Source organism: Protopterus annectens, chromosome 15.part0 (genome assembly GCF_019279795.1).
Source record: "Protopterus annectens isolate FY-2018-M chromosome 15.part0, PAN1.0, whole genome shotgun sequence".
NCBI lineage: Eukaryota > Metazoa > Chordata > Ceratodontiformes > Protopteridae > Protopterus > Protopterus annectens.
Window position 1 is genome coordinate 407,619,463 of NC_056749.1, and position 15,037 is coordinate 407,634,499.

A 15,037-nucleotide genomic window follows, 5' to 3' on the forward strand; every position below is an offset into this window, starting at 1 on the left:
TGGGTCATATCTCTGTGTATCATTTAATGAAGGGCAAGATACTTGCCAGCAATAAACTGTTGAAGTAACTTCTATAGGAAGTCCTTCATTTTTAGCTTGTACTGAACGTCTCTTTTATGAACAGAATGGCATTAAAAATGATGCTGTACTGCAATCTCAGTAATTTGCAGTTACCCAGTCTGTCTCTGAACTTCATATTTTTTTGAGTGACATACTGTACCTTATTTTCTGTAAGGCTCAGTCTTCTGTCAGGATGATTCCTCATTTTTTCCGGAGCATGGCTTCTTAGTTGTCACTCAGCTAGTACATTATTTCCTAGTGTTCTTTTCTGCATGCTGAAAACTATAAGAGAATGCATTCTCCATGAGTTTACTTATGTGTGGTTGAATCACTGTTTTCTGAATCACCTTTTATTGAAAGTTAAACACTGAAAACAGTGTACCGAAAGCAGTGCGTTAAAAAAAAACCTACAAAATGCACACAATTGTCATCCCCCACACATGCTAAAAATTTGCAGTTCCACCACAAAGGAGAAAAGGGCAAAAAACCATTAAAAGCACTCTGCTAGCTCACAATACAAAACATTATGGTGAAACATATTGCAATATTCATTTTTCTGATCTAAAACCTCTCAACACCAGTGCTTCAGTGACATGTAGATTTACCTTCTTGTGATCGGATTTGTGTTTTCACTTTTCTGTATCCGTAGGATCTGTAGTGGAATGAGCATTTTGAAGCCACTGAAAAGATCTTTTTGATTTTGAGCAGCATGTTATCTGCAGGCTAATAAGCCATCTGGGGGCAGTGTCTGATTCTGCTTTTTGTTTCAGAACTGTATCTATAGGGTCTATATTAGATCATCGAAAATTCAGTTCAGCAAACTGCATTTTCAGTGCACTTATAATGAACATGCCATTCTTTGAGCTGTTCATACTGAGATTGCAGTACAGTGAAGATGAGAAAAACTGCCCTTTCCTCACTGTAGTGTGATCTTGGAGTCGGTATAAATTGTGGGGGGGGGGGGGTATGAGGGGCACACAGCCCCTGTAAGAGTGGAATTCAGTGAATGGCATTTCCGATGAAATGCCGTTCGTTGAAGTGGGTTTTCACTGATTTAATATAGACCTGCATTTATGGTGGCTTGGTTATTTATCCATACATTTGTATTAGGCAGAATCTCTTGTGTCTGTGCTGCGTAAGGTCAGTGTTGTGTTGGTATGATGGGCCTTCATGGCATTCTCTCTTTCATGCTCCTTCCATCCTGTATAGGATTATGAGACATTGTTTGGGATTCTGCCCAAGGTTGCCACCTACTGCAGGGGATCCTTGAATTAAAAATGTGAAAGATGTGTGAGGACTCACCATATCAGTTCATTTTTTCATCTTTGGGTATCTTATTCCTTTTTATTTTCATTGTGTTTGATTCATTATGAACAAGTTGACATTTTGAATTTTATAGTTTAGTATTTTCATTCATTAAATGTAAAATAAGCACTGGACACCACGTCTCCACAAAGTAACACACAGTTTAATAGGCACCGCACGAAAATCTACGATGTCAACAGTTGTAAAAACATAAACGCTCCTGTAAATCCAAACGTTTGCATCAAAAAGACTTCCTCAAAACTGAAAACATGTGGATTTACCGGAGCGTTTGTTTTTACAACTGTGTTGACATTGTAGATTTTCCTGTGGTGCCTGTTAAACTGTGTGCTACTTTCTGGAGATGTGGTGTCCAGTGCTTATTTTATGTTTTAGTTTTTCTAAGCACTTTTTCACCTTGATTTGGTTTTATTTTCATTCATTGGTTTAGGCAGGATTAAGTGTTCTTATGTGTATGGACCAAAAGGGTATGTGCATTTTCAAAGCCCTTGAGCTTGAAGTTTAATTATGTGGAGGGGTGAAACACAGAACACTGTGTCTGCAAGTGTTGCATGTACTGTAGCAAACTCTTTTGGGTACATGCCTGTATATAGAGTGTATTCACATCAAAACACTGTGAATCAAGGCTTCTGTTGGACAGAAGTAAGAGACAAAAGGACTGCCTTTTTAGTCTGTGTACTAGACCGGGAAACCACAATTTTGCATATTCACTGTAATGTAGGCTAAATGAGCATTTGTTCCCTTTTGCTTGGGGGGGGGGTCCATCAGTGCCAAAACCTGGGTTTAACTTGCCCAGTGGATTGACTGTAATCTAGAGCATAATTTAAAATTGAGCCTCCTATTAGGATATTTGGACTGAAAATTATTTGTAAGGTTTTAAATGCTCTTAGCAGAGTTCTTTGAAGAAGGTTTAACTTGTTGCATACATATCATGAACTTACAAGCCCAAACTTGAAGAGCATCTCAGCCAAGTAGCTCCAGCTGTCCTCCCAAAACTGAAGTTGTTACATTTGATGGCGATAGTCTATGGTTCCCTTGGCAAAGAATACTAGCAGGAAAACAGTTAGACTTTGAAATCCCTCTGGACTGGGTAACTGTTGGTATTTCCTAACGTTCATCATATTGATCACAGCTGTGATATCTTCAGCAGTATGAGGTATATCCTGCCAAGGATATATAGCAGCTGGTCAGCTTCCAAAGCTTCAGGGCACCTTCCATGTGCCTAAACTGTCAGGTAGCTTGAGCTGAACTGACTAAAAGACAAGTTTAGGTGTGAAGCCCTTCAGAGTTTTACTGCTACCGTAACAGTATGATGTTCATCATGTTACACTGCTGCAGTCATCACAGCGTGCTTGTTTTTCTCTCAGTTTAAACATGGTGTAACGTAACTGATATTTTTTTTTTCCTGTGGATAAATTGTTTATTTTACTTTTGTGGGGCTTGAATGGTGTTTTAAAGTGATTTTTACTGTTATCACAAAAAGTAACTTTTGTGGACAGGTAGGGTTTACTGGCAGTTGCTTGTTTCCTCTGGGAAGGTGGTACCATTTTCAGCTTTAACATGGAACAGACTGCCAGTCCCCATGGTCAGTCCTTTTTCCATCCAGAAAAAGAAAAAAAATGAAGCAAACACCCTTTGCCACCATAGCAGGCTAGCAATTTGCTTCAGCCATAAGTGGGTGATTCTGCTATGGCCATTTGTTGTACCTCCGACCACTCAACTTTTAACTCTGATCCTTCTGTAGTGCCTACAGCCACTATGGACTGGGGATTAACCACATCAAGTGTGGCTGTAGGGTCCCCTTAATTGGCAAGGGAGAGCCACTCTTGTTAGTCCTGGGAGATGGAACAGGGAATATTTCCATGTCGTGTCAGAATGGTATGCCCAGTCCTGGGGAAGCTGCTGCCAGCATTAACAAATTTGGCTGTATTTTTTCTGTCAAAAAGAAAATGAAACCAAGCAAGTATCTAGCTGTCAATTTTCTTGGGATAGGAGTAGTTTACTGGGTCTGGCTCAGGGGTTTAAGTCAGGCTGTTGATCCTTCTTGTAAAGTTATTTTTGGTAAAAGAAAGAGGGAATCCTCTTTCTGAAGAGATTCAAGATTCTGAATCTGGGGACAGATGCAGTTTTTTCCTCTGGTTTCTGATTTAGGCTCTGAGGAGAGCATAGTTTGTTTCTCCCTGTAGGGATTTTCTTTCTCTGAGACTATTGCTAAAATGTGACAGTATTTTCAGTGGGAGAGCTGAGGTTTTTCAGTTCCCTCACAAAATGAGTTGTTCTAGAAGGATTTTCCAGAAGCTATGCCCATTCCTCTTATTCTGCCAGCTTTAGAAGGCGTGCATGTATGCGTGTGTGTGTGTGTGTGTGTGTGTGTGTGTGTGTGTGTGTGTGTGTGTGTGTGTGTGTGTGTGTGAATGCATGTTACTGCCTGCTTTTGTTCTTATAGCCAGCTGCCCCTAAAAAGGCAAGTAGGCTGTATAAAGTCCCTCAGTCTTTTACATTTTTATACACTGTTCCCAAACCTGACCCAGCTATAGCTTTAGTTGGTCTTACTGCTGCTAAGCCCTTAGTTTTTTTCTAAACCTTTTCTTTCTGATAAGGATGGGAAAATTATTGATAGGTATGAGAAGAAAGTTTATTCCTCTGCATCTTTGATTTTCAGAATTCTGAATCGTTATGTTTGTATGTTAAAATTTGTTCTGACAAATTGTGAAACTGTGAGGAATGTTTTATCTACAGTTTATTTTAAGGAAAAAACATGCTGCTTCTGTTGCTCAATTCACTATACATTGTTTACTGTGTGTGTGTGTGTGTGTGTGTGTGTGTGTGTGTGTGTGTGTGTGTGTGTAATTCTGGTACCTCTTCCAGGGCTATGGCCACTGGTACTGTTTTGTTGAGGTTTGCCTGGCTGTGTTTTCTGAGACCCATCCAGATTTCATTAAAAAATAAGTTTTTAAAAATTCCCTTTGGATAGAGATGTAGTGTTTGGCCCTCCTGCTGCAGAGGTGATCAGAATATATGATGAAATGGACAAGCTGATCCAGGGAACCACTAAGATTTTTCTGTCCTCCTCTTCCAAATTTTCTAAGGAATTTTCTATCTCTTCATCCAATTTTTCTATCTCTTCATCCAATTTTAGTAAAAAACAGAATAAGCATTCACAATGAAATATGGGCAAACCGCTGTTTAGGAAGAAATGGTAAGGGGGGGGGGGTTTCCAAAAAGTCTCAAACCTTTCAAAACCAAGTACAGTACAAGTGTGAATGACTGTACGAGACCTTGTGACCCCTGTCCACCCTGTCCTGTTTTTTTCTTCCTGAAAGTCTGAATCTCCATTTTTCTCTTTGTCAACCACTTATTTCACAGAAATGGGTTGTGAAAGTTATTCATCAGAGTTATAGATGACAGTGGGAGGAAATTCCTCCATTCTGGAGGTGTGGGGGCATTCCTCACCCTCCAGATGAGACTCTTGTTTCCACCGGTTCCTCATCACATGCTATCCCAAGGAGTGATAGAAATAGTTCCTCCATCCCAGGTGGGGAAGGGTTTTTATACAGGTTTGTAGGTTCACAGATTAGTACTAGGCTTGATTACCCTTGTGGGCCATGTTAAGCTTAGCCGATTACCCCATGTGAGAATCAAATCCTGCACCTTGTGTCTGTAAGGTAAACAAACAGTTTAACCATTATGCCAGCGCTTCCTTTATTCAAGCATGTTCCTAGTGCCAAAGAAAGGGAGATGCTTGGGGAACACTTGGCTTTTTCTTTCTAAACCTGTTTCTGATTGTTCCCAAATTAAAAATTAATTTCACAACCCATTACCTCTCCTTCCTCATTCAAGTTTCCCGGCAACACTAGACTTAAAACATGCTTATTATCGCATCCTTATTAATCTGCAAATCAGACGTTTCTTAAGGTTTTGTGTCTTGATCACATTATTACTTCTTTAACTTGCCCTTTGTGAACACTCTGGATACAGTGGATAGTCCAAAGTATCTAGCTCCAGTTATAGCCCATTGCAGGTGTACAGGGTATCCACATTTTTCCATATTTAGACAACTTGCTTGTCTTTGCAGAGTCTTTAAAAGTCTCAGGAATCTCTTGCTCGCTCTTGGGTGAAAGATCTCTTACACAGGTTGGGATTCCAAGAGAATGTTCAAAAATCTTTCTTGACTCCTTTGCACAGGATTTTGTTCCTGGGATATCAACTAAGACACCTCAGTTCAAGGAGCTTTCCTTCCCACAGAAAAAAATAGATCTTTATCTAGATCGAATTCTAAGGTTTTCCATTCTGACTTATCTCTTGGCATCTGTAATTTTCATGATACCCTGGCATGACTTCACATGAGAAAGATGCAGTGGTATCTGGAATGTCTTTTGGTACCAGCTTCAACACCTTTTACTTTTTCAAATACATGCACTGGATTTGGTCTGTGAAAACAACTGATCTCTTTAAATCCAGGTCTCCACTTCACCCTCCCTGGTCTAAAACAGTCATTCACCACAGATGCTTCGGACTTTGTTTTGGAAGCAGTTTTAGAAGGGCTAAAAGTGCAGCTGGTATGGGACGCCAAGGACGGATGCCAAGTACATAAATATCAAGCAGATGCTTAATCTGATCAAGGCACACAACTGAACAATTTTTGGCCCCCAGGACCTCTTTAAGTGGTTACGGGACAATGCCATAGTTATGTGGTACATCAACTAGCAGGAGCAGTCTAGAATGTACCCCCTTTGCACACTAGCCATGTTGGCTTGCGATATAGCTTCACAGCACAGTCTGTCTTCACAGGCATCCTACACTCTGTCAGAGCAAAATTGCATGCCAGGCAAGCTGAAAAGGACCAGGGCAGACCCTCTCGAATGGAAACTAGATCAGGGGGTCTTCCAAGATTTGATCCATTGGTGGGGAGTTCCTCAAGTAGACCTCTCTGCCTCATCTCTTAATCTACTGGCAAGATTCTGTTCCAGGGCTTCATGCAAGAAGGCCTTGAAGACAGCTGGATTTTCTTTTCCTTTGACAGGAATGTTCCTGTACGCTTCTCCACTCATTCCATTAATGTCCAGAGTTGTTCTAAAGAGATTCCGAAGGAATCCCCCAATATCATTGTGGTGACTCCCTTCTGGCCCTGGCAGCCAAGGTTCCCTTTTTTTGGAAATGTTCAGGGGCAGTTTACCACAAGCTTTCTCAGAATGGATCTGCTCCCACAAGAACAGGGATGTTTGATACATCCAGACATAAGTCAGTTGCAATTGACTTCTTGGATGATGATGCCTTAATTCCTTTTAATTACTGCGGAATTGGTGATGGAGATGATAAAGCCAGCTACTAGAAAATTCCATACATTATGAAAAGGAAAAGCTTTTCTAGTTGATGCCAGCAGCGTATTAAAACCACTGGAGTGACTACTACTTTTAGTCTCTTCCAACAGTTTCAAACTTGAATTTTCACTGAACTGTCTGATACTGTACTATTAAATGTTCCCTGCACTGCCGCTGAGTGTAAGGTAACTCTCTAGATTAATTTATTGCCCCTGCAGACAGTTCCTCTGTAAGTGAAAGCAGTTGAGCAAAACAGGCTGCTTACAACTTCACAGATGCATGAAAGAATATTTGTAAACTACGGTCTGAATACAATGTACAGCTTTCCCCTGGTGAAAAGCCTATATCTGCAGTCTTAGAATCATTGAGAGTATTTTCTTTTGGGGGGAAAAATAAACAGGTTAATGACTTTTGAGAGACTTGCCATTTTCCATTCCTTTCATAGTTTTGTCTTTAGTCCAGCCTTTTTGCTATAAAAAAAGTTTGTAGTTACAGCCATGGGCATTGTTCTAGACACCATCCCCTGTAAAAACAGTAAATTACTGTCTTAATTCTACTTGTAGCAATATACATTAACACCTCACCACCATTGCAGCAGCCCATAATGACATTATATTAAATTAAATTTGCTTCATACCATCCTTTCTTATCTTGTTGAAGTATAAAGCCTGTACATCTTAAAACTCAGAAAGGTATTTGCTTGCTTTTTAATGTCTTTAGCATATAGAGATGTCACTGTTAAGGTTCTACCTCGCATTTAAAACTCCCAGCTGCATTCTATGTAAAAAGTGCTTTATAATATAACATTCAATTTACATCATTAATTTATACAAATAACCGTTTTACTTAGTTATGTATTCATTCCCTTCAGTGTCACACTAAACTTTAATGATGTGAAGTGAGGTATATGCTTTACAGTTACCCACAAGTTTAACAAAGTCAGGAAAAGTCCAGTCTTTCCCATACACCTTTTCTTGCAAAACCATATTTCACATATATTCTTATATCCAGTGGACTTGATACTTTTATAGTCAGTTTATTCACTAATTTCATTGTTGCTCGTCTTCATGATCATATCCATCTGCCAGCACTAATCTCTGGTTCAAGTCTAAGTACTCCATATTTTTCAAGGCAGCTGCTGCACTTTTTTCTGTCTCCTAAGTATTTTACTTTGGAACAATGGAAATGTTTCACTGGTAAAGTTTCTCCATGGGCTTTCTTGTCAGAAGAATGTGAAGAAAAGTAATCATCTGCAGGCAGGCTATTTCCACATTAGTCTGTTCTGCTAAGGGATCAGGACTTTCCATAATAGTGCCGGTGTTAGAAGGTACAGGGTTTGATTGTCACCATTAGTTACTGTCTGGTTATTGGCTACGTATGTAATAGTCTTCAGACTGATTACTCGCTGCTCACCTATTACTTAAGCTTCAGAAAAAATATTCCAAAGACAGCTAGATGCAGCAGCTTGAATGTCCCACCTTCCTTTTGACGTTTCCTCTTTGCTGGGATAATTCTATTCTGCTTAATAAATAATAATTTTCCACAAGCACTCTGTTTCCAGTTTTAATACTTTTTCATTCTGCCACAGTTTTGTTAGGAGCAACCCTCTTTCTGTTGGTAACATTACGTCTTTACTAGTATAAGTCTTGGCTGCTTTATCATGGCAAGTTTTGGAGCATGCCCTTTCAGTTAAGAAATCCTGCTGTGGAACACCATTCCAGTTGTTTATTTGTATGTTCATAACATTAATGCAGTTTGTCTGGTACAGCAAAAAAAAATCATGTTTTCTCTGCTCATGCTGTCTTCTAATGCATCACCTTCTTTTTATAACAGTGGAGGGAAGCTGTTCACTGTTCCACTTCGCCCATATTCTTTTTTTTGGGGGGGAGGGGGGGGTAGTAATTTCATATACTTATCTCAAGGGAGTTTTAGTCCACTGTTTCTCATGCAGACCAACTGCTTTTAATAGAGTTCAATGTGTGCATTCATTGTAGAACCAGAGATGACTTTAACGGCTGATTTAGGTTCTTACTAAGCTGTTAAGCCTAGATCATCTTTAGAATCCTTGCCATGCATACCCATGAAGTTTTTTGCTCTTGTAATTTAAGTACAAAATAATTCAGAGCAGTGGAATATATACGTTACCCCTTTCGGTAAGGGACAACAAGGGTGTGCTACTGCAGGGACAAATTTACTTTTTCCCATCCATTCATCCAGATTGTTTGAAAAGAGTAAGAGAATTACTTTGTTTTATGTGGAGAGGAGGGTGATTTCTAAAGATGTGGATTTATCTGTGGTGCCCATCTGTCCCTCCAGCATGTTCTATTTATGTTGCCTAAGAGATCAAAGTCTTTTGCATGGGTGTTTATCCCACAATTGGACTTGCGGATGTACAGCACATCTGAGAGAATGTGATCAGAGGTTCCGTATGTGAGGCAGAGGTCACTGCTCAGCAGCCAGAATGATACCAAAAATAGGGATAAGGCTTTGAGGCAATCAGTGGAGTTATGATTTAGGCGTTTATTTTCTTGCTGATAAAAACGCTGTGGGTGTATGTAAATTTATCTAATACACATTTCATCAAAACATATTGATGTGGTGGTGCTGCAGTAGCATTGTTGCCTCACAGTAAGATGTTGTCCTGTTCGATTCTCAGCTAGAGCGTCTTCTGTGTGGAGACGTGCATGAATGGGCGTACCTTCGTTGAAGGTTGTGCGTCAGGGCCGGCAACTCAGCACGCAATAATCTACTGCCAATCATTAACGGACTGGAGTTCCGCTGTGGCGACCCCAAACTGGGAAAAGCCGAAAGACACAACAACACATTTCATCAAAACACAATATATTGAGAAACTTTTATTGACAAGTGGTTTTATCGACCATTAGTTTCATTTAACATGTTTCAGAAAGAGAAAGTGCATCAAAAGAAATATTTTTGTGGCGGGGGGGGGGGGCAAGCCCCTCTGTACTTCTTACTTAAATGTACCAGCTCACTGTTGCATAGCTAGCGAGAAAGTTAAGTATGAACATTAGCGATTCACATTTCTCTCTCCTACATGGTTGGGCGACCATGGAATTGGTGTACATAACAAGGTGTATGGGGGGTAATGTCCCCCATATTGGGTGTGCAGGGTTGGCTTACTCACCTGCCAGAACATTTCTTTTTGGTGTATTTTCTCTATCTGAAACATGTTTGATAAAAGTGTTGATAAAATGACTTGGCAGTAATATTTTGTCAATAGGTTGTGTTTAGGTAAAATGTGTATTTGATGCATTTCCCATATACCCATAAATATATTTTTTATATGCAGTAGTAAGTATTGCATTTTTTAACAGCAGGTTCTGCAATATACTCAAAACTCTTAGTCCAGCTTTTCAGCTTTTCTTTCACTTGGCAATCCCCCTTCCTTTTCTGTTTGCCTATACTCTGTTCATCCCTGGTAGGAAAGGCAGCCTCAGCCTGCAGTCCAAACTTCTGCTTGGCTTTGTCCCACTCTGTTACCTTTCCTGTGTAGTTATTTGCTCACAGTCCTTTGTTCCTTTACCAGTTTTCTCCAGTGAATTCCAGACCCCCTGTTGTCTATTTTCTCTACTCCATCTTGCAGTCATCGCTGTTGGGAAAATCTAATTTCTTTTTTCTTGTGTTGGCTTACTACTCAGAATACATTCTGCTGCTTTATGAATATGATGTCCTGCATATGGTGGTAGTGATGGTCTTTGAGGACCTGCATCCGAAATCCTACTCTTTTTTTTTTTTTTTCTTGAACATCCCCCGTTTCATCATCATTCCTTTTCACTTCGATTTGTTACCTTCTGCTTAAGTTATGTATATGAGCCTTAAATGCATAGCTCTAAAGTATTTGTTCATATTCTATATTCTTGGGATGGGAGGTGACCCTTCACTTTGGTTGAGACATCAGTATTGGTTCAGAGATGCAACCTCAAGAGAGAGGTCAGCCTATGGCCAAAATCCTATATTTTCATATATAATTGGATCATTGTTCCTCCCTCAAACATTTGTAGCCTTGATGAGCAAGAGCCTTCACAGAGGTGTATTACGGGACTAACCCTGTTAACAAAGGATAAATTAATGTCTTTCTCTCTCTGTCTTGGTACTACCCTGTTTTTCATGTAGATTTTTTTTTTTTAGTAATTTACCAAAAAAAGTTTACAAATGGAAGGGGAAAAGTGGAACTTCTCCTTCAAGTCAATTGTAAGGAAAGCTTGCTGCAATTCGACACCTATGTGGGTGCCAGTCTGATGTGTGAATGGGTTATAAAAGTCTTGCTTCTAGGACCCATGGTTTTATTGAATGCTGCCATATTTGTATTGTGACATAACTTGAAGTGGTATGTACTTAATAAGGAATGGAAAAAAATATGGATAAGCTGTTGTAAAAGGATGAATGTTCGAGTTGTAAACAGAAGAATGCCAGTGTAGGTTTCACAAAATTTAATTTTTTGAACTTGTTTAAGATATTGGGAAATGCTTGTCTAAGAAATGGGTGGGTATTTGGCAACAGAAACAAAGGGAAGCAAGGAGTTTTAAGTGTACGTAGCATAAATTTTGTTTTGGAAACCCTCATTAAATAAAACTAAAAAGTAGGTTCAAGTACCATTCAAAATGTAATATGGTTACATGCATCTTTCTTTTCCCTCTACAGATACCATGATATGCCAGATGTCCTTGATTTCTTGGTACTGCATCAGTTTTATGTTGAAGCTAAAGAAAGGAATTGGCAAACAGGTAATGTTACAGTTTTGATTTTGTCACTTTTACTTTATACTGAAAGGATGTTATGGACAGAGGACAGGGGTAGTTGATCAACTGGTATTTTAAGCAAGTCTTGTTTCTTTATAGGTTCATAGGTTCATACTAGGCTATCTGCCCGAGGGCATTTACAAGCCTAGCCCATAGTTTTGTGGCTTACGCCACCCCTTTAGTATGGGGAACTATACCCATTATTTTGCTGTGCCTCTGTCGAGCAGTGACACTGAGGTAATCCCTGGGGTATATCTGCGATCTCTCATCCATTGGTCAAGATTTCTCTTGAACAAGGCCAGCGAGGTGCTCTGCCTCACATATACCAGGATTTTGTTCCACAGCATAGGGAGTCTTTGGGTGATGAATCTATCCCTCCAGCACGTCCTATTAATGGCCGTGTCGAGGTTTAAGGCTCCCGCCCTTGTGGCTCTGACAGATCTAGATTTTTTGAGGTGAAGCATATTCATCAAATCTGGGTTTGACATGGCCTTGTATGTTAGGCAAAGGTCACCTCTGAGCAAGCGGTAGGCGACTGAGTAGAGCTGGAGTTTCAGTCGGGCAGCATAGGACAGATGTTTGAGACCCTTTATCCTTTTGGTGAAGAACTTTTGTGGCCTCTCCAGCTGCTGCAAGTGTCGGGTCAGATACATTCCGAATGGGGCATTGTACTCAGTCATTGGTCTGATGAGTGATGAGTATAGGGAGACTATGACCTCCCTTGATCTAGATGAGAATCCCTTCATGATAAGGTGGGCAATGTAGAAGGTCTTCCTAACTACTTTAGCTACATGGGTGTCGAATGACAGACTACTATCAACCTGGGTCCCCAGGTCCCTGATAACTTCTTCTGTGCTCAGTGGATTGCCACCTATTTGGTAGCTAGGGGTAACCTTGTTTTTCCCGAAGGGTATGACTATGCATTTTATGGCATTTAACTTTAGGCGTGGCTCTGGCACCAGTTATCCGTTTCTGTGAGACCCTTCTGAAGGATATCTGTGTCAGATGAGTTTTCTACTATGGCGCCCAGTTTGCAGTCATCTGCAAACTTTGTCAGCCATAACCCTCCTGTTTGCTTGTACTTCGGAAAAGTAGATGCCAAACAAGAGTGGGCCCAGGACTGAGCCCTGTGGTACACCACTTGTGACAGGCTTTGAGTCTGACATGGCGCCAGCAACTCTGACCCTGTGGGTTCTGTCACTCAGCCAGTTTGCAACCCATCTTGTGATGTATGGGTTAACATTTAAGCTGATGAGTTTTCAATGATACCTGAGTGGGGTATTGTATCGAAGGCCTTTGCCAGATCGAGGTAGGCTGTATGGACTGCCTTTCCCTCATCAATGGCTTTGGTGACTGTTTCGAAAAAGTCAACCAAGTTTAGAAGGCATGATCTGCCTTTGACAAAGCCAAACTGGGATGGATCCAAAGTCTGCAAATTCCCTATGTCTTTATTTATGAGGTCCATTATGATCCTCTCCATGGCTTTGCAGATAAGGCTTGTCAAGCTAATGGGCCGATAATTTCCAGGGTCGGTGGAGGCACTGCCTTTGTGAAGTGGGACCACAGTTGCAGTGCGCCACTCCTGGAGTGCGTATCCAGAGGTAAGACTATGATTAAACAGCTGTCCTAGCTGTGGGTTTAATTCCTCATTGAGTTTGTGGAGCACACAGCTGGGGACACCATCAGGTCCCATGGATGCTGTATTTTTTGCTTTGGAGAGAGCAGTTCTCACTTGGGCGTTGGAGATGTTTGGCGGGGTGCCATCGCTTGGTATAGATATCTCTCCTTTTGGGGGAGGGAGAAGTTTGCACTGAACCTGTCAGCTAGTATGTTGGCATTGTCTGTAGGATCAGTAATCTTCACATCATTTTGAACTAGTTCTGAGCATATCTGGGAGTTCCTTCCCAGGTTTCTAACATAACTAAAGAAGGCCTTATGATTGTCTTTTGAGTCTTTAGCTATTTTTCTCTCAAAATTTGCTTTGGATGATTTTATGAGAGCTCTTAGTTTTTTACATATAGTGATCAAGGGTGTCTTACCTTTTAAGGATTTTGCTCTATCTTGTAGTAGCTTCCTCCTTTTGTTGTAGAGTTTGTTTATGGCTGGGGTCCACCAGACTGGACGCTTGCCTTTGGTACAAAGAGTCTTTGTTTTGCTTGGGATTGCCTTATCCATGCAGTCCTGCAGGTGCTGGTAGAAGGCATTTGTAAGTGATTCAGCGGCTTGAGTACTGTTTTCCACCGGCTCGGGGGCCTTAAAGGAGGCCACACTAGTCTTTAAAAGTGTGAAGTCGGCTTTCGAGAAGTTCTTTACTGTGGTCTTTTTTATTTCAGGTGGGGGTGGGATGAGGACCTCCAGCGAGATTAGTTTGTGATCTGATCTCACCAGTGAGGGGTATACTTCCAGTGTTGAGCATTGTGCTCCCATGTTCGTGATGATGAGATCAAGTATGTTTTCTCCTCTTGTGGGGATGGTGACTAGTTGTTCCATGGCATTTGAGTTTATGAATTCCAGGAACTTTTGGGCTAGGGTGTTTGGGCTTGAGTAGTGTTCCCAGTCTATATTAGGGTAATTGAAGTCACCTAGTATGATGGTGTTTGGTGATACATTTATCCCCTCTAGTGTTTTCAAGAAGGCCATGTGAGGTTCCTGAGTTTGTGAGGGTGGCCTGTAACATGCTACAATTTGCAGAGCAGTCTTGCCTATGGTTAATTGCACCTGGATGGACTCCGATGCATCGTGCGTTGCCACCAGTCTTGAGGTGTGGGTGTCCTTAATGAATATGGATACCCCCCCTCCTTTCTTGGTATTGTCCGGATTTTGGGGCCGGAACGCATGATATGAGGTAAAACCTGATAGTGCTGAGGTGCTCTTGAGAGCCTTGAACCAGGTTTCTGTCACAGCACAGACATCAATGTTCTCCATACTGAGAAGGGCCTCGAGTGCGTGCATTTTGAGATTTAGACTTCTGGCATTGAGCAGCATTACCCTTAGTTTTTTTCCTTTTTTGTGTTCTAGGGTGGTAGGTTTAGAATTTGAGCCTGAGTTTGTGAGGGTGGCCTGTAACATGCTACAATTTGCAGAGCAGTCTTGCCTATGGTTAATTGCACCTGTCTTTAGTGGGACATTGCATTTGAATTTGCCCTCTTTCACTGTGCCGGTAAAACCTTTCAGGTAATTGTATTTAGTAGGGGTATCTCATGCAAGAAGGCTTGCCTGCTACTTTATCCAGACCACTGTTTTAATGTTTTTTGTTTCAAAATTTTGCCAGAGCATCTAACGAAAAAGGTGTTTACTTAAATCAGAGTTCAGTGGGTCTCCCTCCTTTCAGGTCATCCCTGTTGTGAAGTATATTAAGGACGGAAAAGGATATCTTAGGAAAGGGACACAAGTACTATTTTCCTTAGTCTGTACCTTAAGTCAGTAACAGACGCTTCACCCTTTCAGGATCCCTTTCTACTTTTCTCCATCTGAGGTTTGGGAAGTCCCATTAAAGATGAAGTTAGATAGAAGCTAAACTGTTGCAATGATCTGTCTTTACAAACAAGAAGGGGGGCACCAATTATTACCCAC

The 15,037-nt window shown here is 40.9% G+C and overlaps 1 protein-coding gene across 1 annotated transcript in view; it reads left to right on the forward strand.

Annotated features, from left to right (window-relative positions):
- Positions 1–15,037, forward strand: part of BRWD3 (bromodomain and WD repeat domain containing 3) — a 1,896,258-nt gene that overhangs the window by 1,071,386 nt on the left and 809,835 nt on the right. The window contains exon 26 of the mRNA XM_044057276.1: positions 11,367–11,449. Coding sequence (XP_043913211.1) covers positions 11,367–11,449 — 83 coding nt within the window. The remainder of the gene's footprint in view (positions 1–11,366; positions 11,450–15,037) is intronic.